We start from the raw sequence: 24,483 nt of genomic DNA on the forward strand, positions 1-24,483 counted from the left end.
GGCTATACATTGTTTTGTACTGAAAAATAATGCTAGAAGTTAGTTACATTTGGTGTCAACAACACATATCTTTTGAAGGTGTATGTATTAGCAATTTTCCTCAGCACCAGTTTAAGAGACAGTGTAACAAAGAGAGTAGCTTACATTTATATTTTAAACTTGTGGTTTTAATTCATTGCCTAATGTTCAAAAAATGAACTGAAGCCTGGCTGATTATATAACTTTAATATCTGAAAAAAATTTATCCAGAAATTAACAATGTAATACAATACACATTTGTACAAAAAAGAGGGACTGTTAAAACTTCTGATCATACAGACAAAAATATGATTAATTAAGGAAAGATTAAAAAAGGACAGGACATTTTGTAAATACTGATAAATACTGTGCAATGCTTTAATTTACTGTGGCAGATACAAAAATCAAGAATTCATTAACAGATTATATATAAAAAAAAGCAACTATATGAATTTTCTAGCTGTTTAAATTAACGAAATGTAACAGTAGTGGTTCTTTTAAAAAATGAGGTATTAATTACACTGTAAACCAAAACCAGAGCGTAAATAAATAAAGGCAATGTGCAATTTAGTGATAAATGATTATAAATTTCAACAACAGACAACAAAAATTTTCCAGTTATTTATGGACTCTGTCATTTAAAAATTTGGCTTGCTTGTGTACTTTTATTTAAAAATGACATAGCTATTGATATACAAAGCACATCATTAAACATGCAGACCAAACCAACACAATTTTTCCGTCTCTACCAAATAAAAACTTTGTTTACATTTTATTTAAAACACTTAAATCTGGTTTCTTACACGATTCTTTTGTGCTTATTAGTTAGTAGTAACCTATGTTAAAATCTTACTTTCTAGTTCAAGCAGTATAAGAGAGAAGCAGTTTTATTTGCATATGGATTAAAAACAGAGCAAACAAAACAAAACCAACATGCCTTTAAATCTTAGGTGTTCCAAAAATTGTAAGAAAAATCCTTTAAATAGTATGTCCAAGTGAAAAAGCGGAGTCACTTCTGTCTCAAGAGAACAGTAAACTAACTAACTCCTTTTCCTCTAAGATTCACAAGTTGGCTTCAGAAAAAAAGCAGAACAAGCTGATTAGTTCCTCCACCCTAAAAGAATTCTGCTGGTGGGGTGTAGGAAGCATAGTAATAAGATAGTAGTGTAACTCAGAAAAAATTTTGGGAAAGTATTATTTGCATGTGAACCATGTGCTGGTACTAAGTGCTGGCTTCATTATTATTGCAAACATATATTCAGAGTTTTCTGAAGGAAAGCTATCAAAGTATAATAGAGAATTCTTGATTTGGAAATATCTATAACATGCTAATAAAACTGCTTCATTTGCTGTAAATTAAAAAGAAAACCATTTACTGTCTGACTTAAAAAATGCAGTTTCCTTTTACATGCTACTTTATTAAGAAACTCCAAAAAGGGTACTTTTGAATTTGCTATATTCAGAATCCAGTGGAAAACAAACATTTCGGCCAAAATGTTGAACTTTATTTTTACACCAAGCTACGTCATTTGGACACAAATATTGTATTCACTTTCGTCAAATATCTTATCCTACTTTTTTCCAAAAATTAGTGTTTCAGTACAACTGGTGATCAAAAAATATTAGAAATAAGTCTTGTACATCAATCAAAGTATATATAAAAACAGTTCTCTTTTTTTGTGCTTGTGATTGACTTAATTTATCAGTGATTAGTCAGTTCTACTTCCTTTCTATATAATATTCTGACCCTTAAGAAGAAACGATTATACAAATATTACAGAGTGCTCCAAGTAACTAGCTTACTGCGCATATGCATGCAGACTAACAATATGTAAAAGAATATAACCTTGAATCCAATTAGTCTGAAAATAGTTACACTCTTGTACAATCATCTTTATTGATTTGTAAAAGCTGTATACACATCTAAAACCCTGAATTTACTTTGTAAAAATAAATCTTTAGCAATAAATGGCACTATCAAAATCCCATTATTCTCAGGCTATTATGTAGTTATTTACACGCTTTTCAGCAATGGTTGAAAAGAATCTTAGAGGACCAAAACCAGTATATCAAAAAACCCTGTAAATTGCATTTGCAATTATACTGTTGTTTAACCGCTATATGAAAATATGGCTACATGCCTTACATTAATGATAATGTAGCTATCTGTGTTGCTACCGTGTGCTAGCAGCGCACAGGGTGCCACTGGGCTCCACTCTGTCATCTGTGCATTCTTTACTGCACGATGCTCTCCCAGTGGAACACCTGTGACAACTACTTATGGAGAATGATAAAGTGCTATAAAAAAGAGGGACTGGACCCACACCTGTCTCTGCCATCTGGTCTTTTTCTCACTCAAGCAGTGTTGTGTTTTTAGAAAACCATGCCTCTACTGAACATACTTCATATTTGATTTAAAAAAAATCAGTATTTTAAAGTTGGTGAGCTTTGTCAAGGTGTTTTGAGACAGAAACATGAAAAGGTTAAAGGCACAGTAAGAGGGAAGTGAATGCTACATATAAAATATATTTCAAGTCTTCTAGGTTACTCAAGTCCAAAACCTTCTGAATTTGAAATTCCAATAATCAGTTTCTGTTTCAGGTCCTTTTTGCTCTTGTAGGGGGGAAGGCAAAGTTGATTGAAGCAGGTGTGGGCCACAGGCAACCTAGAGAAAAAAAATTTTTTTTAAAGATACCAAGTCCTAAAACAAACACAGAATGACTGGTAAGCAACTTTCAAAGTACCTGGATACACACATTCAAATCTATTTTACTATAATGAGATGACGCATCCACTCCTTTACTGAACAAATACTTTTGGAGTACCAGCTATGTATTAGGCACCATTCTAGACACTGGGGCTGGGTTTACCAACAAGACAATGTCCCTGCTCTCACAAAACTTATATTCTAGAGGCATTATTTTTGGAGTCAGACAAATCTGAATTTGAATACCATCTCCTGCACTTTCTGGCTGTGAGACCTTGTTCAAGCGGCTTCATGTCTCCAAATCTCAGTTGCCTCATCACCATCATAAGGCAAACTATTTGAATGGGTGGGAAGATGAAAAGAGCTATCTACATAAAACACCCAGCAAATAGTAGATAATATAACTGTTACTACTTTTTTAGTCTTGACTGTCAAAAAATAATAAAAAGAACATTTCTGGGACACTTGATACCCATGCTTCTCATGTTGCTGCCCTCAAGGTACAAGCAACATTCATCCTCTGAATCTTTTTGTTCAGCTCTCCCAACCCTCTACCCGATGACACTGTTATCTTTATTCAAAATTCCTACAGATTTCTTAGACCCTTTCCCTCAGTCTTTAGGAACTCCACAGCATCAGAACAGCTGTCGGTGGTGGCGGTGAGAAAGGAAAGGACAGATTTCAGTTCTAATTTATGAAAGGAAGAACTGACAAAGCTCAGGGAATATATGGGGCAGGAGAAAAAAATGATTATAATCAAAGTAGTGTCTACTCAAATTAGCTTTAGAAATTACAAGGAGATTGGGAAAAGAAGTAAGTAGATTAGCATTAACCCATCAACACTATAGAAAATAATTTAAAGCCATCATCGGCATCACTTTCATATGCAAAGAGCACTAAAGAAAAAAAGACTAGCACTAGAGGTATTCCAGCACAAGAACTAATTATAACAGCCAAAAAACTCACCTTAGTATTTTAAATAAAAAACACCTTTAAGTAAAAATGAAGGTTAGATAATCTACTATGAAAAGCAAGCTAGATTCTGGAAGCAGCTACAAAGCAGTTGACTTATCAAAGTAAAAAGTTGATGCACAGGAATTATTATCAGTTTGTACTGGTAGTTCTCAAAATTCATACAGAACCTTAAGCCGTAGTCTCTCTTATTTCAAAGCCATGCTTACTCCCAAGATTTTTCTATGAAAACAACTTCAGAATCAAAGAATCCTCTAATTCCAAACATATTATTATTAGCCAAACCTACAGATTAAAAAAATTACAATTTGGCAATTTACCAGTTAGTAGAAGTTTCATTCTTTGAGATTTTAAAGTTCAAATCAGCCATTCCTCCTACAGGTACTCTGTCACTTCCTGTGGTAAAATGTAGCAACTTTTTTTGAAGATCAAGAGGAAATCCAAGCACAACATCCCAAAAGTATCTAGAGAACACCAAAGGATATTTACATAAAATGTCTTGACAAAAATCCTGCAGATCAGAATAAAGTAATATAAAGTAAGCTCTAGGGAAACAACTTCCCTTAAAGGTACGTAATACCCTTAATGTGAAATTGAGGAATGACAGGCTTCTGATATAAATTAGATTTTTGACTAACATCATTATAAAAATAGTCCAACAGTGGAGAGTACAAAAGCCATTTTTCTCCTATATAATTTTCCTTATTTTTCAACACAGTGCTATTAAAAGGCTATTTATAAGCATGGCATCCCTGCAATTCTAGAACCAAAGTAATTAAAAAAAAAAAAGTCAAATCTCTATGCTTTTGTAGAAACTTACTTATATTACTTTCTCCTAAGGGGACTGCTAAGTGATTTCATATTTAATATTCTCACATTATTTTCAAGAGATAAAATAAAGCAGTGTGGGTTGTACAGTATTTCAGCTGACTTAACTTGATTCAAAGATTGTAAGTTATGCAAATAAACGAACCACACTCTCTTTCATTCTCTCTTCAGCACCCTCACTCTCAGAAGTAAAAAAAGCTCACCGTATAGTCAGGTCGGTTTTCGCATAGCCATCATACTGAGTACTTCTCTGCAGGGCGTGCATATCCAGTTCAGGACTTCCACACACCAGAATTTCAACCTCTTCTGGACGAAGCAGCTGTCAATAATTATTTATCAAAAATGATAAGAGAAAGTGATGATTAAAAAAAGTGAAATTGGAACTATTTTCACTGAACCAAATAACAAAAATCATGACGTTCTTATAGTAAATCAAACCATTTTTGCTAAAGAAAAATCTCCATTTATATTTTTCCTACTAAGGTAAGGTATTTTTGCTTCTGAAAGTTTATAAATCTCGTCAAACTGTTAGGTTCCCCCTTTTGCAAATAATAGCAATTAGCAGTTTGCTAGAAAAACAAGCAGATGACTAAGCATAAGTCCAAATTACAACTCTTCCCTGAAACCCAGCCTGAAACTCTTTCAGCTATCAATACGCTAGCATCTATTGACATGCCTGGTTCCGACATCCATAAAGCCTCCTGTGTACACTGTAGAGTTTGAGTAGTAGGTTAGTCTGTCTTGTGTTGTTCACTCGTTTTTTTTTTTCACTTACATAGGTTGTCTCCCACCTAAAGAGATTACAATTTAAAAACAGAAACCTGCTATGCTATTTATTTATTTTCCCTCCCTCCACCCCCATAACTATAGTGCGTCACAGACAAAACTCAATTCGAAATCAACAGGTGCTCCATTTCCAAAGGTACTTTCAATAAACATGAGACAAAGATCACTCTAAAAGAAGCTCTCTCCTATGCAAAATAATTCACATTGAAGACCTTGCTCCCAACCCCCCTTATAAAACTGCATGGAGGTGCAAATGGCTTGATGGAGTGTGCCCAGGGGAGCAGCGGTGAAGAGAAAACACGCTTTTATCTTATGACATTTCCGACATAGTGTTCTCAACGGCAACTGACCCATACTCACAAGGCTAAGAAAAAGTCAAACCAACTGGAGTCCACCATGACTCTGGTGACAAACTACATTCTGTGGGTAAAAGGCAACTCAAGAGTTGCTGGGGGGACCCCTGAAGAGGCAGGAAGCAGTTATAAACCTGTTCCTTAAACAGTAAGAAGGTGTGGCTTTTGCCCTGGAGCTTATTGTTGACTAGTTTCTGTGCTTTGCCCTGCAGTATTAAAGACCTGGAGCCCTTGGGATCTCTTCATCCACTCTGCTTAAGGAAATTTTTTAAAGCCTTAAAAGCCATAGCATAAGACATAGTGTAAGGTGGAGTGGGGTGGGGAGGGAATGGAGTTGACTGGTCTTTTTTCCCTTTAGAAAATTAAGGCTGAAATGAGAGAACTATTTTTATTTCTAGCTCTGACTTTAAAAACTAGAAAACTGACTAGGGACTCTGTTGTGAAGTGCCTGGCGCGAGTCCTCCCCACGCGGCCCCTATGAGCAAGTGAAACAAGACTAAGCACAAAGGAAAAGAAAAGAAGAAAAGAGTCTTCACAGGCTGGTAGCCGAAGAGGAAGCCAGAGAGTTTCCAAGTACATGTTGCTGCTGGCTTTGAAATGGAGGGGAGCATGTGAGAGAATCGGAGAGAGCTGGGAGTCACCCCATCCAAGTCTTCAAGGAAATGGGAATTTTAGTCCACAACCACGAGGGACTGAATTCTGCCATCAATCTAAATGAGCTTGGAGGTTTGTATCCAGGCTGTGAGGGAAGAGGACAATACAAGTTGATGATCAATGATTTGTCTATAGACTTCAAGCCATATCTGTGGAACTCTTTATATATATATGTATTTTTTTTTTGGTGATACACGGGCCTCTCACTGTTGTGGCCTCTCCCGTTGTGGAGCACAGGCTCCGGACGCGCAGGCTCAGCGGCCATGGCTCATGCGCCCAGCCACTCCGCGGCATGTGGGATCTTCCTGGACCGGGGCACGAACCTGCGTCCCCTGCATTGGCAGGTGGACTCTCAACCACTGCGCCACCAGGGAAGCCCTGTGGAACTCTTTATAACCATGCGGCTGACAGGGTCTTGGTGCTCCGGTCGGGTATCAGGTCTGAGTCTCTGAGGTGGGAGAGCTGAGCTCAGGACACTGGTCCACCAGAGACCTCCCAGCTCCATGTAATATCAAATGGCAAAAGCTCTCCCAGAGATCTCCATCTCAACGCTAAGACCCAGCTCCACTCAACGACCAGCAAGCTACAGTGCTGGACACCCTATGCCAAACAACTAGCAAGACAGGAACACAACCCCACCCATTAGCAGAGAGGCTGCCTAAAATCATAATAAAGTCACAGACACCCCAAAACACACCACCGGACGTGGTCCTGCCCACCAGAAAGAAGATCCAGCCTCATCCACCAGAACACAGGCACCAGTTCCCTCCACCAGGAAGCCTACACAACCCACTGAACCAACCTCAGCCACTGCGGGCAGACACCAAAAACAACGGGAACTACGAACCTGCAGCCTGCAAAAAGTAAGATAAGCAAAATGAGAAGACAGAAAAACACAGAGCAGATGAGGAGCAAGATAAAACCCACTAGACCTAACAAATGAAGAGGAAATAGGCAGTCTACCTGAAAAAGAATTCAGAATAATGATAGTAAAGATGATCCAAAATCTTGGAAGTAGAATGGGGAAAATACCAGAAACGTTTATCAAGGACCTAGAAGAACTAAAGAGCAAATAAACAATAATGAACAACACAATAAATGAAATTAAAAATTCTCTACAAGGAATCAATAGCAGAATAACTGAGGCAGAAGAACGGATAAGTGACCTGGAAGATAAAATAGTGGAAATAACTACTGCAGAGCATAATAAAGAAAAAAGAATGAAAAGAATTGAGGACAGTCTCAGAGACCTCTGGGACAACATTAAATGCACGAACATTTGAATTACAGGGGCCCCAGAAGAAGAAGAGAAAAAGAAAGGATCTGAGAAACTATTTGAAGAGATTATAGTTGAAAACTTCCCTAACACGGGAAAGGAAATAGTCAATCAAATCCAGGAAGCGCAAAAAGTCCCATACAGGATAAATCCAAGAAGAAACATGCCAAGACACATATTAATCAAACTAACAAAAATTAAATACAAAGAAAAAATATTAAAAGCAGCAAGGGAAAAACAACAACATACAAGGGAATCCCAATAAGGTTAAGAGCTGATCTTTCAGCAGAAACTCTGCAAGCCAGAAGGGAGTGGCAGGATATATTTAAAGTGATGAAAGGGAAAAACCTACAACCAAGATTACTCTACCCAGCAAGGATCTCATTCAGATTTGACAGAGAAATTAAAAGCTTTACAGACAAGCAAAAGCAAAGAGAATTCAGCACCACCAAACCAGCTCAACAACAAATGATAAAGGAACTTCTCTAAGTGGGAAACACAAGAGAAGGAAAAGACCTACAATAACAAACCCAAAACAAATAAGAAAATGGGAATAGGAACATACATATCGATAATTACCTTAAATGTAAATGGATTAAATGCTCCAACCAAAAGACACAGACTGGTTGAATGGATACAAAAACAAGACCTGTATATATGCTGTCTACAAGAGACCCACTTCAGACCTAGAGACACATACAGACTGAAAGTGAGGGGCTGAAAAAAGATATTCCATGCAAATGGATATCAAATGAAAGCTGGAGTAGCAGTTTTCATATCAGACAAAATAGACATTAAAATAAAGACTATTACAAGAGACAAAGAAGGACACTACATAACGATCAAGGGATGAATCCAAGGAGAAGATATAACACTTGTAAATATCTATGCACCCAACATAGGAGCACCTCAATACATAAGGCAAATGTTAACAGCCATAAAAGGGAAATTGACAGTAACACAATAATAGTAGGGAACTTTAACACCCCACTTTCACAATGGACAGATCATCCAAAATGAAAATAGATAAGGAAACACAAGCTTTAAATGATACATTAAACAAGATGGACTTAATTGATATAGTACATTCCATCCAAAAACAACAGAATACACTTTCTTCTCAAGTGCTCATGGAACATTCTCCAGGATAGATCATATCTTGGGTCACAAATCAAGCTTTGGTAAATTTAAGAAAATTGAAATCGTTTCAAGTATCTTTTCCGATCACAATGCTATCTATATCAATTACAGGAAAAAAACTGTAAAAAATACAAACACATGGAGGCTAAACAATACACTACTAAATAACCAAGAGATCACTGAAGAAATCAAGGAGGAAATATAAAAATACCTAGAACCAAATGACAATGAAAACACGATGACCCAAAACATATGGGATGCAGCAAAAGCAGTTCTAAGAGGGAAGTTTATAGCAATACAATCCTACGTCAAGAAACAAGAAACATCTCAAATAAACAACCTAACCTTACACCAAAGCAATTAGAGAAAGAAGAACAAAAAAACCCCAAAGTTAGCAGAAGGAAAGAAATCATAAAGGTCAGATCAGAAATAAATGAAAAAGAAATGAAGGAAATGATAGCAAAGATCAATAAAACTAAAAGCTGGTTCTTTGAGAAGATAAACAAAATTGATAAACCATTAGCCAGACTAATCAAGAAAAAAGGGGAGAAGACTCAAATCAATAGAATTAGAAATGAAAAAGAAGAAGTAACAACTGACACTGCAGAAATAAAAGGATCATGAGAGATTACTACAAGCAACTATATGCCAATAAAATGGACAACCTGGAAGAAATGGACAAATTCTTAGAAAAGCACAACCTTCCGAGACTGAACGAGGAAGAAATAGAAAATATAAACAGACCAATCACAAGCAGTGAAATTGAAACTGTGATTAAAAATCTTCCAACAAACAAAAGCCCAGGACCAGATGGCTTCACAGGCGAATTCTATCAAACATTTAGAGAAGAGCTAACACCTATCCCTCTCAAACTCTTCCATAATACGGCAGAGGGAGGAACACTCCCAAACTCATACTACAAGGCCACCAACACCCTGATACCAAAACTAAACAAAGATATCACAAAAAAAGAAAACTACAGGCCAATATCACTGATGAACATAGATGCAAAAATCCTCCACAAAATACTAGCAAACAGAATCCAACAGCACATTGATAGGATCATACATCATGATCAAGTGGTGTTTATTCCAGGAATGCAAGGATTCCTCAATATATGCAAATCAATCAATGTGATAAACCGTATTAACAAACTGAAGGACAAAAACCATATGATCATCTCAATAGATGCGGAAAAAGCTTTCAACAAAATTCAACACTTTTTTTTTTTTACATTGCAAAATACTTCATGCATTGATTTATTTTAACAGCTTTATGGAGATATAATGCACATACTTTAGAAGGCATCCATTAAGTGTACATTTTAATGGTTTCAGTATATTTGCAGATACACACAATTATCACCACAATTTGTGACGATTTTTGTTACTTGAAAAAGAAACTCCTCTGCCCTTTAGCTATCATTGCTAATCTTCTTATCCTCCTCCAATGCCCCAGCCTAGAAAACCACTATTCTACTTTCTATTTCCATATTCTGCTCTTTCATATTAAAAGAATTATACATGGCCTCTTGAAGGGCTTCATTCACTCAGCATAATTTCTTCAAGAGACAACTATGTGTGAATATTTCCTTTGTTTTATGTCAGAATAATATTCTACTGATTGGATAAAACATGTTGTTTATCTATTCACCTGTTAATGGACATTTGGATGTTTCTCCCTTTTGCTTACTATGAATCACATTATTATAAAAGTCATATATAAGTTTTGATCAAACATGTGTTTTCATTTTCTTGAGTGTGTACCTAGGTGGGATTGATGGGTCATATGATAATTCTAGGTTTAATATTTGAGGATCTCCCAGAGCTTTATCCAGAGCAGCTTTGCCATTTTATCTTCATTCCACCCCATATGAGAGATCAAATTTCTCCGTGTATCCTTGATAAAACTTATTGCCTCACTTTTTGATTTTAGCCATCCTAATTGTTGTCAAGTGGAATCTCACTGTGGTTTTGATTTCCATCTCCTTGGTGACTAATGATATCCAGAATCTTTTCATATGCCCTTGAACATTTGTGTATTTTACTTGGAAAAATGTGTATTCAGATCCTTTGTCATATTTAAATCGACACCTCTTTATGATAAAAACCCTCCAGAAAGTAGGCATAGAGGGAACTTACCTCAACATACTAAAGGCCATATATGACAAACCCACAGCCAACATCGTTCTCAACGGTGAAAAACTGAAACCATTTCCACTAAGATCAGGAACAAGACAAGGCTGCCCACTCTCACCACTATTATTCAACATAGTTTTGGAAGTTTTAGCCACAGCAATCAGGGAAGAAAAAGAAATAAAAGGAACCCAAATTGGAAAAGAAGATGTAAAACTGTCACTGTTTGCAGATGACATGATACTATACATAGAGAATCCTAAAGACGCTACCAGAAAACTACTAGAGCTAATCAATGAATTTGGTAAAGTAGCAGGATACAAAATTAATGCACAGAAGTCTCTTGCATTCCTATACACTAATGATGAAAAAGTCTGAAAGAGAAATTAAGGAAACACTCCCATTTACCATTGCAACAAAAAGAATAAAATACCTAGGAATAAACCTACCTAAGGACACAAAAGACCTGTATGCAGAAAACTATAAGACACTGATGAAAGAAATTAAAGATGATACAAACAGATGGAGAGATGGAGAGATGTTCCTCCATGTTCTTGGATTGGAAGAATCAACATTTTGAAAATGACTATACTCCCCAAAGCAATCTACAGATTCAGTGGAATCCCTATCAAACTACCAGTGGCATTTTTTCACAGAACTAGAACAAAAAATTTCACAGTTTGTATGGAAACACAAAAGACCCCGAATAGCCAAAGTAATCTTGAGAAAGAAAAAATGGAGCTGGAGGAATCAGGCTCCCTGACTTCAGACTATACTACAAAGCTACAGTAATCAAGACAGTATGGTACTGGCACAAAAACAGAAACATAGATCAATGGACCAGGATAGAAAGATCAGAGATACACCCACGCACATACGGTTGCCTCATCTTTGATAAAGGAGGAAAGAATATATCATGGAGAAAAGACAGCCTCTTCCATAAGTCGTGCTGGGAAAACTGGACAGCTACATGTAAAAGAATGAAATTAGAACACTCTCTAACACCATACACAAAAATAAACTCAAAATGGATTAAAGGACTTCCCTGGTGGCGCAGTGGTTGAGAGTCCGCCTGCCAGTGCAGGGGACATGGGTTCGTGCCCTGGTCCGGGAAGATCCCACATGCCGCGGAGCGGCTGGGCCCGTGAGCCATGGCCGCTGAGCCTGCGCGTCTGGAGCCTGTGCTCCCCAACGGGAGAGGCCACAACAGTGAGAGGCCCGCGTACCGCAAAAAAAAAAAAAAAAAAAGGATTAAAGACATAAATGTAAGACCAGAAACTATCAAACTCTTAGAGGAAAACATAGGCAGAACACTCTATGACATAAATCACAGCAAGATCCTTTTTGAGCCACCTCCTACAGAAATGGAAATAAAAACAAAAATAAACAATTGGGACCTAATGAAACTTAAAAGCTTTTGCACAGGAAAGGAAACCATAAACAAGACCAAAAGACAACCCTCAGAATGGGAGAAAATATTTCCAAATGAAGCAACTGACAAAGGATTAATCTCCAAAATATACAAGCAGCTCATGCAGCTCAATACCAAAAAAACAAACAACCCAATCCAAAAATGGGCAGGAGAACTAAATAGACATTTCTCCCAAGAAGATATACAGATTGCCAACAAACATATGAAAGGATGCTGAACATCACTAAGCATTAGAGAAATGCAAATCAAAACTACAGTGAAGTATCACCTCACACCAGTCAGAATGGCCATCATCAAAAAATCTACAAACAATAAATGCTGGAGAGGGTGTGGAGAAAATGGAACCCTCTTGCACTGTTGGTGTGAATGTAAATTGATACAGCCACTATGGAGAACAGTATGGAGGATCCTTAAAAAACTAAAAATAGAACTACCATATGACCCAGGAATCCCACTACTGGGCATATACCCTGAGAAAACCATAATTCAAAAAGAGTCATTTACCACAATGTTCATTGCAGCTCTATTTACAATAGTTAGGACATGGAAGCAACCTAAGTGTCCATCGACAGATGAATGGATAAAGAAGATGTGGCACATATATACAATGGAATGTTACTCAGCCATAAAAAGAAATGAAATTGTTATTTGTAGTGAGGTGGATGGACCTACAGACTGTCATACAGAGTGAAGTAAGTCAGAAAGAGAAAAACAAATACCGTATGCTGACACATATATATATGGAATCTAAAAAAAGAAAAAAAAATGGTTCTGAAGAACCTAGAGGCAGGGCAGGAGTAAAGACGCAGACGTAGAGAATGGACTCGAGGACGTGGGGAGGGGGAAGGGTAAACTGGGACAAAGTGGGAGTGTGGCGTGGACATATATACACTACCAAACGTAAAATAGATAGCTAGTGGGAAGCAGCAGCATAGCACAGGATCAGCTCGTTGCTTTGTGACCACCTAGAGGGGTGGGATAGGGAGGGTGGGAGGGAGACGCAAGAGGGAGGAGATATGGGGATATATGTATATGTGTAGCTGATTCACTTTGTTATAAAGCAAAAACTAACACACCTTTGTAAAGCAATTATACTCCAATAAAGATGTTAAAAAAATCTTTATTATTTTCCTCAAGACAAAAAAAAAACCCTAGAAACCTTTTTTTTTTAAATTTTAAAAGCCTATCTACTAAAATATTTAAGGAATTATTTGTCAATATCATAGTATTACAAAACCTAACTGAAAGCATGAAGTTTTAAACTCACCATTAGGGCATTTGAAGCACACACACTATGAAATCCATAATAAAATGCAGCAAACTGCTTATAGATGGATTTGTTGAGAAGAAAATCAATATAAAGCTGTACATATTCTGGAAAACAATTTTATATCTGTTAAGTAGTAAAAGTAAATGGCAAATACTAATGCGCTTTAATTAATAAATCGTGTTTTAACTTACCTTTCCTATTTTGATTGGTAACTGCAATTTTATCACCACCTGGCTTTAAATTATAGGACTTAATTATTCCGAATTCTTCTTGAAACACCTGATGGGAGATTCCAACACAGTGTATTTATTGGTATGGCTGATATATTAACAGACTTCAGTGAACAGGTTTGTAAAATTTAAAAAGAAAACTTTTTCCCCCCTCTTCTAAATATACAAACTACAGAATGGCTAGGCTTTTGTGATATTTGTATTAAGAATAGAGTCGTGGAAGCATTTTGGGGTAAAAAAGTAGGGACTTAACCCTCTTGAATACAGTTAAATACTTTACTGATGTTAACAAAATTTGCGCGGGCATTTAGGGAAGCACTCAGGTCTTTGGAGCCGGATTACTATAATTCCCACCTCCTGATTATTGTCAGAGGAGTGGAAGTGAGAGAGTTTTGGTCCGGTCGATTAGCTTCTGCTTCTAACTTCTTGCATTGAAGCGACAGAAGGGGCTTGCTGTTAGAAGCTGAAAAGCTCTGAGAAAGTAACTGAGTCAAGGACATAGGCCAGGTGCCTGGCAGAGTGCCCTCACCCTTGCTGATGTTCTTTAAGCACTTTCCTTGACTGCTCACCTATATGTGTCTGCCTCTTTATCTCTACTTTATCAGGTTAAGATCCTTTAAGACAGGGGGTGGTATGTACTGATCAGTCCTTGTTCATCTTTTCTAATGGTGGGTGCATGGTAACAAAGGGTATTTTTCACATATGAAATACCTGGTTAATGGAAAGCTATTTGCCCTTAAGGATACCTGAAATGTTGAATAGAAATCTTCTTCAACATTGCCTTCATATGACAGGAGTTCACTTAATCCATGGGCCAACTCCTATAAAGAGAAATCTGTTATCTGTGTTTTTAAATCAAATAGTACTACCCAAAATAGTTAAGCAGATCTACTACAGTTCAGTTACATGTGAGACAGAGTAGATAAACGCAGATTTTGAAATAATGATAATATTTGATATTTTTTTTTCCAGGGCACAAAATGCTGGTTAATGATTTCTACCATGTAAAAGGCTTGGAAAAATTTATTGGAAAAGGTCACATAAAGGAACATACCCAATTATACCCACAGAGAAATAATTCTGGGGTCTATTCTTATTCAGTGAGCTAAGAGCACAGTTTCCATCATAATTCACTGCTAGCTGTAACATCACTGTTTATGAATTTGCAGTATTTCTCACTTTCAGTTTATATTCTTAAAAAACTCTGTTAATGTTTTAGGATTCATCTTTTAAACATAAAAATACATAAAAATAAAGTTCATACATGTTAAGTGGTTTTTACATTTCAGTTACGGTGCCTTCCTCTCCCAAGAACAACTTGAGAACACTGGAGGAAATATGTTCCTACATTGTAACTCATGATTTCCCTGAACAGAGATTGAAAAATAGAAAAACTAAGCCAGTATTTTTTAAAATTTCAGGTTTTATGAAAAAAAGTTTTAATTTATTTTAAATATTAGTAGAAAATATAAGGAACAGCATGATTAGAATGACCTTACACACTTTACATATTAAAATTTCCATTCCATTAAAATAAGAAAATTTTAAACAAATCTAGGCTGGCATAGGTTCCGATATGATTTTCATCATTTGTTTCAATTATTAATAAAATTATGGATGCTGAAAATTATAACTGGGAGATTTGCAGTTTTTTAAACAATTCAAGGGACTAGTAGATGAATCTAATGCAAAGTATTTACCATCTTCTTTCAAAGATTAAATTTTTAATGATAAAATACAAAGTCAATTAGGTAGTAAAATTATATACTCAGATCTGCTTTATTCAGGACTGTAGCGCCTTTTATTCCCAGCCTTTGTATTTTCAAAACCCAATTTCTGTTGATTTGTTGTTGTTGTTTATCTGTTCTTAGACTCTTAACTGTAATACGTTATCTCTAAAATATTAATTACCCATATAGTTCAACACCTTTATAATTTTGTAAATGTAAAATTAAGAGTGTGTGAAGATACAGACTACTGGTTTTACACACTGTTTGAATACCCTGGTATTATTTAATAGAGCATATTTGAGGGTGACTTAAGCAAAAAGAAAAGAGCTATTGCAGTTCCTGATTCAAGGTTACACTTAGCCTCTCCTCCATTCTCAACTAAAAACTCAAGGGTAATTTTCACAAGGCTGTGTGGGGAAGATTTGTTGCTGCTGCTGGACAGTTCTGATGCTTTGAGTCATGGATCCGTCTCTATAAAACCAATGGAGTTTTCATTAACATGGCCATCGAAAAGCACTGGCCTATTAACACTGTATTTATTGAAGGCTCCACCATTGAATATTTTGCTTACTTTCTGTATTTTTTGTCCTTATTCACAGATACTGTGTTTAAATTAAGAAATGTATCACTATAGGTTTCTCTTTGCTTTCCTGTTTACTCTTCTTAAAACACATAGTGTACAAATACAAATGGTAAACAAAGTACTGAATAAAAAAGCACTTAAAACTTTTTTATCGATATATTTTACCATATATGAAATGGGAATTAGGTGTTAATTTTTAATAGATGCCATTAATAAATCGATAATCCATTTTTAAATTAAAAAAAAATTTCCCACATTCCACTATCCTAACATGGCTGTTTTCTTGCTTCCTTTCAATCTTTATTCATGCATGCATAGAGACTCAGTTTTTTCTACAGTTGATCTCATAGCATATGCACAATCTTGATTCACTATTAAAGAGGCAATATAAGAACATGAAATTAACTCAGTATCACCTTCAGCTCCATAATATAAAACAACGTATTGGTATAGTCATTCATAAAATATCCATTATTATTAACTAAAAACACCTGGATCTAAATGAGTCAAATTCAAATAGCTTTAATCATAAAATTAGACAATTTATTGGTAAAAACCAATAATAAAATTAGGAAATTTATTGGTAAATGATCTAACAAAAACTGCATATATGGGACTAAAAAAATCACAGAAATCTAAATGAGAAGGTAGCTCATCCGTTAGTGTATATATATATATATATATATATATAAATATATATATATATAAAAAATATATACTAACTAGTATATATATCAGTGTATAGATATAACAATAACTCCCACTGTTACACAAATAAGGAAATTAATTGAATCGTCCAGGGCTCATAGGTAGTGTGTGGCCAAAATACAAGACTATAAAGGGCAAATCTTTCAGTTTCTTAAGTAGTCTGCTCTATACCTTTTGCAATTTTTTCCAACTACAGAGTCTTATAAAAATATAGATTTAGGCTCTTAGTCTGAAAGAATCCAAACCAACTTCCAAAAATGTATCTGATATCACATGAAGAATGGTTTTCTAATTAGTCACGTGTTCTGGAGAGGTTTCTCAACTTTGATAGGAAGGTTCCAACCCTACATCAAACTCATTTGACCATCCAGACACAGAGATATTTAAACAGGCCCTTAATCCACATCCAGGTACTTACTAAGAATATTATGGGGAATTCTCTGCTGACCAATGGCTACCAAAACCCAGCTGTAAAAAAGCATTATTACTGTAGAGGATTTTCAGGATGATGTGTATACTATCCATTCTTCTACTACGTTTTTGCACTGGATTAAACTTGATGATTGGAAATCTAATTTCTGAATTGAGGAATGTTATCAGAGACAGGCCTGTGAAATTCATTAATTTTATTCAGGGATGGTGTTGCAGATGTTGTTAACGATATTGCACAGTGACACGTTAATAAGAATCCACAGTAGCGATCTGGTACTAAGTACTTTATTATCTCATGTAATCTTCCCAGTATGGAAGTTTTACTATCCCATTGTTCACATAAGGAAATTAGAGCTCAGAAACATAAACAACGTATCCAAATTCACAGAGCTAATACGTGGCAGAGGCTGGATTCAAATCTCTGTCCCTGACTCAAAGCCTGTTCTACTGATGTTAGAGGAACTTAGAAGTGCTGCAAAGCGGGTTATGTGTCTCTATAAGGAAGGAGAAAATTAGACAAAAAAGGAGATGGGTTACAAAGGTAGAGGGAAACCATATTTAAACTTAAGAATAGCGTTAGGAGGAGAGAGACTGCAGTAGAAGAGAGATGATCTAGAATTACGGGATAAGATGCTAAACGACTTTATACTTACAGGCATAATTTGACACAGGTCATCAGTGGTAACACTGCAGATGCCTACTGGCATACTTTGGTCATTAGGAACGATGGGAGGGCTCAATAATTTCTTGTAGCAGCAGGGGGGGAAACGAATATCCAAAGTAATGCTGTTATAAACAGCTAGTCCCATAAGCTATGCATACTAAATGTTAAGCATTAACATAAAATCCATGACAACAAATGAGTTTTGAATTATGCATCAGTCTATTTCTTGCATACTTCTTTCAGATCTAACACTGACTTTCTAATTAATCCCACATACTTCCTCTTTCCTTTCATTTATTTTCCCTTTATTTTACATAATATATTGATAATTACCAAAAATCATGTAAAAAGGAGAGGATCAGGTGAGCGTATTTAATCATTTCCCTAGAAAAGTTTATCTAAGATCACAATAGATAGCAATTTCATACATTTCTATAAAGTATTTAACATATAAGAAAACTTTCTGAATTTAAACAAAGATGTAGGTGATTTCATAAGCAGCAGCAATTTATTCAGAACTCACTGCAGAACAACACCATTGATTTTGGTGATCATTTTGGCTATTTTAAAACTAAATACAGGGCTTCCCTGGTGGCGCAGTGGTTGAGAGTCCGCTTGCCGATGCAGGGGACACGGGTTCGTGTCCCGGTCCGAGAATATCCCACATGCCGCGGAGTGGCTGGGCCCGTGAGCCATGGCCGCTGAGCCTGCGCTTCTGGAGCCTGTGCTCCGCAACGTGAGAGGCCCGCGTACCGCAAGAAAAAAACAACCAAAAAAACCAAAACCAAAAACAAAAAAAACCCAACTAAATACAGGCTATGTAGAGAGAGCTGTATTGAGTAGTCCTATGGATACACACACACTGACATCTATATACACATGCACTACTGATATGTTAATAGGACAATTATTCTGCCACAGTAATACTTGAAAGACTTATTACTTGGAGTCTACTTAAAGTGTTAAAGTTAAAAAGCTACAGATGTTATATTTATAAACTTTGCCCGACTGTATTTTATCAGTTATACAGCAGAATGTAATTTATCCATTTTCTAAAAACGGTGTTTTAGATCAAATTTCATAATATTTCAACTGTCAAATAAACATTATAGTATCAAGTGCTTAAGGAAGTCAAATTTTATTGACTTAAAAGGAAATCTAAATATATGGGATGGATAAATTAGTGAAAACAATTTAAAAGATTAGAAGACAGCCAATATTTCAATTTGCTAAGGCAGAATGAAGGCTAATAATAATTTAAGGAACAGATATGTGATTTTACAGGTAACCATATCAACAGAGACTGAGCAATGTGTTCTAGGGTAAAGATACTGAAATTAAGTTCTAATGTATGCCTGTAATTGTGATAATAGCAATAACAGTAATAAGCATGATACTACTGTAGTTACCATTTATGATCATTTACTATAGTGACAAGTTCTAAGCATTTTTCATTAAAAATTACAAAAAAAAAATTATAATCCTGAAGGAAGGTTTTTAACAGATGAGGAAGTAGGTTCATAGGATCTGCTTCAGGGCACTTCCATACCCAGAAGAATCATGCTGCATTTCGCACTAAATCAAGTTGCTCTGGTTGAAGCAGGGGTGGGGATGTGGGAATTCTGCTGGAGCCACTGAAGTGTCATGTGGTGCAAACAGAGCCGACTTTGAAAACCCTGCACTATATTATGTCGCCCCCTACCCTTAGTTCCAGTGCCCCTTTGGTAATTCTACTCCTAAAAAACTGTTAGATTATGGCTCTTCATACACTCTTCAAAACATTTTATAATTATTTCTATAGGTTTTACTATAACACTTCTTGTAAACTCCAAGGCCTTAATATTTAAAAATAATTATATTAGAAATACAATACTGTGAGAACTACTATAGAACAATAAATCTTTGGTCCTGAAATTTAGAAACTGGAACTATGTATGGAACCAACTCTATTTTCTAAATCATCATGCCTGTTACTTCTCAATTTTTTGTTCTCCTCATCTTTGACAGATCTCTCCACCACTTACGTGATCACAATCCACTGTCATCCCACATGTTTGTATATATTATCATGCTGTTTAGGGCATCAGTCTTACTTTCTGTAGGTTTCTTTTGTGTGTGTGAGATAAATACACATAATAATGAGATAATAGTGGCTATAATTTAATTTTAGATTAATTGTTTAATTTGTAATATACAACATGTAAATACACTTAATATGCTCTTTTGGGTAATGATTGAATAGAAACTAATGCCTACTGCAAAAAAAAAACACACACACACACAAAAAGCAAATTCACAATATTACATATACCACTCTAAAAATGTGGTATAAGAGCTGATACTTTATTACAAATATTAGAAAGTCAAAGTATCAGCCAAATCTAAGCCATGATAAGAATGTAAAGTAATGACAAACATATTTATCAGGAAATTCAAATAGCTCCTAGTGTGGTGAGAAGCATCAATGACTCAGGCCTTCAATGAAGTCGAAATATTCAACAAGTGACTACTGGAGATAAGAGAGTAAAAACAGGAGTCTAATAATTGTTAAACATTCCTTACTGTGGGCTTAGCACTTTGGACCTTTAGATACGACAACACATACAAAATTTCAGATTAAGTTTACCATCACAAGGTGTGGTTTTCCTCACTACCTTTTCTTCCATCCAGCCTCTCAATTTTCATATACATTCTTCAGGATTTACTCCAACAAATGCAAGAAAGACAGACATTCAGAGCTCTCCATCAGATGGCTCTTAATTCTTATTTTGCCAGCACCTTCCATAACTCTCGGAGCACCCTCTGCTCCCATCAAGTGGACCTCTACATTGCTCTGTAACAGGGCCAGCACAACGCTGACTTGTCCCCAGCCTTTCTCCCAGTCTATGCCCTACTCTCTCCAGTCCTGTGTTAATCAAATATATTGGTTCCATTTTAAAATTTGGGAAGAACACACTGAATCGTTTCCTTCTCAGAACTCTTCAGAACTTAATGCCAAATGGTCATTTGACTCTGAGAACAGACCACCCTGAATTGGTGGTCATCTGTCTGTCTAGATGGTAAGCTTCTTAAAGGTAGTTTTCTTTTCCTTCTTTTAACCTATGTATCCCCAGTGTTTGCTTATTTATTTATTCTTCCCTCCTTTCTTCCACAATTATATTTTTTAGAGTTTAAAAATGAATGCAGAAGTCATCCTGTCCAGTCTCCCACCCAATGCAGGAATGCCCTCTCCAACACACCTGATAGGGATCAGAGGATGGCATAGAAATTTATATAATTTTAAAAAACACTATAAAATAATGCCGTATGCTTTAAATGTTCCCATTCCATTCAACTTTTAATTTTTTATGAATGTCCCAGGATTTGAGGCCACATTAAGAGTTAGACTTAATTTCCATACTTTCAATTTAGAAAACTGGGTGAAATAAGCACAAAGTGAAAGAACTAACAGAAAAATAGTTCACTATGAATAGGAAAGACACTATGACTTTTAAAAAATGTCTTAAATTTCTGATAATTTAAGTTATATATGAAATAGGAAATAATATTTATTTTGAGATAAGGTTTTCAGAGAAAAGTGTGAACAATTCAGTCACTCCTTCCAATTAACTAAATCTGCTGATATTACATAGCTGTGATATTACGAAATAATAAAGATTACTGAAAAATCTACCAGTAATTTGACAGAATGTTTAATCTGAATAAAATGCTTATTAACAGTTTTCCAAAATTCAGATAAAATTCTTAAAACTCTCTAGTCTACTAGCACCTCCTAGTGGAAAGTTTAAAGGATACAATTCCAACCAATCGGAATTCAGAATAGTTGTCACATTTAAAGCTGCTAAACCAATGGCAGTATGAATCCTTATGATACGTAAACATGCCTGGAAAATAGAAGCATAATTTCATCAATATGATTGATTAAAAAAACCCAGAGCAATAAACATGTACATGGCATCTCATCTATTAGAAGCAAAACATTTCAGCAACAGTTCTGTTAGAAACTACCTTTCATGTTAAAATGTATCAAATACACGTCCAACGAATTTGCAAGAGCACTTTATTGTTCACTGGTATCCTGAACCAAGGGTAGAAACAGGGTAAAAAGACAGAAACTAAATTAATCAGTTGATTGATAAAAACTATAATTTTATACTTTATAAGTTATGATCAAAATTAATTTTGAGGATTATCTGGAGGTTTCAATTTACCTCTGTCTTCTCTATTTCCCATTACCAGAGAGATGCTGTATATACATATACACCAAATTAAGAAAAATAAAGAATAAGAAAAACACTTAAAACTCTCTTTTGAAGAAAAACATTTAATGATACTAAGGATTGTATAGGTGTTTTCTCTAAATAAAATCTAATTAAATTTCAAAGGTTTATTTAATGATTCCTATTTATTAAAATGGCTCATATTTTAATGAAAGAGACTTTGAATATTAGTGCAGAGCAAACTATAGTTCTGTTTTTTAATTTCGAATGTTCTTTTTATTTCAGTGACAAATTTTCATGCATCTGGCTTAGTCAGAAAACATGTGGATGCTTTCTTGCAAAGACATCTTGTGTAGGATTCCCAGTAAGATAATGAATATTAGGTTCATCAATTTGGTCAGTTTAAAAAATGTAACTAACAGTCTTTAAAAAATCATTCAACATTTATGGTTGACAAAAAAATCTGTAAAATCATAGGCTAAATTAAAAATAAGAGCGACTACTTGAATCTAACAATTTGGGAGAAAACACTTTCATAAAAATTAACTACTCACCATAATCTGGATGAAAAATTTGGCGAATTAAAAGAAGGAACCATTCTTTAGTCAAGCCGCCCATATCCAAACCAGCTTCCCCTACAAATGTAACTTTCAACTTCTTTTTCAAGTCTGCTCTTTTCCGGGTTAACTATTTGAAGAAATTATAAAGTAGAGGAGAACAAAGGGCAGTAAAAAGGAAATTAATTTTTTAAATTTTGGAATATGTATTATCTTATTTACAATGTCACAAAACATCCATCCATCCATCCGTCTCCCAACACTGTATTAGTCAGGTATGGTAATGTTTGTTGTAGAGATCAAGGAACAGAATTAGAGAGCTCAGGTAGCTTGCCCAAGGTTACTGTCTCCCAGCACCATATTGTCTCCAAGATTTTAATTTAGCAGAATACAGTACAAAGTAGTTCATTGCCTTTTAACTTGCCTTCAACGCTAAACTTAAAAAAAATCACATAACTAAATCAAATATTATCTTAGGGCTTCCCTGGTGGCGCAGTGGTTGAGAGTCCGCCTGCCGATGCAGCAGACACAGGTTCGTGCCCCGGTCCGGGAAGATCCCACATGCCGCGGAGCGGCTAGGCCTGTGAGCCATGGCCGCTGAGCCTACGTGTCTGGAGCCTGTGCTCCGCAACGGGAGGGGCCACAACAGTGAGAGGCCCGTGTACAACACACACACACACACACACACACACACACACACACACAAAAGCAAGCACACTACTGGCATACAGAAACAAAAGATAGCTTACTAAGATTTTAGTAATAAGCCATATTATCAAATTTATTTAAAGTTTTAATCAAATAATACTATTCTGGAATAAATGATCAATACCTCATCAAGAGAATCGCTGACCAGATGTGTCCGCCTTACTTTCATATTTAGAAATAACATATTCATATCAGGTCTCTGTCTTCGAGATACTTTATCCACCAGACTTTGCTAATTAAAAAAGAAAGCAAACATTTTCATTTATACTTAAACTATAATCTCATTTAAAACATTTAAACACTTTAGTAAAAATCACTTATATTCTTCTCTTTGCCATCTCTCATAAACAATTTCATAAACTCGATTATACAAATTTTGATTTATGAAAATGCCCTACAATTATTTCATTTGGGGACAATAATAACCAAAGGGGATCCAAAATGGAGGACCTAAAATAATTCATCTTCTTTAGTAAAATAATGTTGCATTACTGTTTCCGTATGTCTCATCTCTTAAATAGCAAAGTTTTCTGTTTAGTAAATACAAACAAAGTGGGAACATTGGAAACAAGGTATATACTTCTGACGATAAACTTGGCTTAAGCTTTTTTAGATACTGGATTTACTCTAAAAGCACAATTAGTCTACTTTTAGAAAGTAATTTTCAACATATTTCAGAAACCATTAACAATGCTCATATCCTTTGTCCCAGTAATTCCACTTCTGGGAATTCTAAACACAGAAAATATTTTATACAGTGAGATGTTCATCACAGCATTATCTATAAGAGCAAAACTTTAGAAATATCTTAAGTATGTATCTCTCTAATGGAATATAATACAGCTATCAAAAATGATGTTCATAAAAACTATGTAAATAACATGGCAAATGTTTAGGGAATATACAACTGAAAAAAAAGCGGAGAAACAAAATTGTATACACAATATTGTTTAAACTCTGCTGCCTTTTAAAGACAATATAGGTAAAAACTATCAAAAGAAAATTTCCTAAAATGTTAACAATAGTTATGCTTGAGTGATGGAAATATGATTTAAAAAATATAAGGAATATATAAATATC

The 24,483-nt window shown here is 35.4% G+C and overlaps 1 protein-coding gene across 2 annotated transcripts in view; it reads right to left on the reverse strand.

The window, feature by feature from the left end:
- Window positions 1–340: 340 nt before the first annotated feature.
- HECTD2 (HECT domain E3 ubiquitin protein ligase 2) overlaps window positions 341–24,483 on the reverse strand; it is a 77,448-nt gene continuing 53,305 nt past the window's right edge. The window contains exons 12-21 of one of the 2 annotated variants that reach the window (XM_082854397.1): window positions 23,528–23,635; window positions 22,693–22,825; window positions 21,714–21,802; window positions 17,908–18,066; window positions 14,548–14,622; window positions 13,763–13,850; window positions 13,569–13,675; window positions 4,729–4,844; window positions 4,018–4,161; window positions 341–2,683 (exon numbers count right to left, since the gene is read on the reverse strand). In XM_082854397.1, the coding sequence (XP_082710523.1) occupies window positions 2,563–2,683; window positions 4,018–4,161; window positions 4,729–4,844; window positions 13,569–13,675; window positions 13,763–13,850; window positions 14,548–14,622; window positions 17,908–18,066; window positions 21,714–21,802; window positions 22,693–22,825; window positions 23,528–23,635 (1,140 nt within the window). In that variant the 3' untranslated portion in view covers window positions 341–2,562. Of the gene's footprint in view, window positions 2,684–4,017; window positions 4,162–4,728; window positions 4,845–13,568; window positions 13,676–13,762; window positions 13,851–14,547; window positions 14,623–17,907; window positions 18,076–21,713; window positions 21,803–22,692; window positions 22,826–23,527; window positions 23,636–24,483 lie in introns of those variants that run through there. The other variant, XM_082854398.1, reaches the window with a different exon arrangement.

Source organism: Leucopleurus acutus (assembly GCF_964270905.1).
Source record: "Leucopleurus acutus genome assembly, chromosome: 14".
NCBI classification, from domain to species: Eukaryota; Metazoa; Chordata; class Mammalia; order Artiodactyla; family Delphinidae; genus Leucopleurus; species Leucopleurus acutus.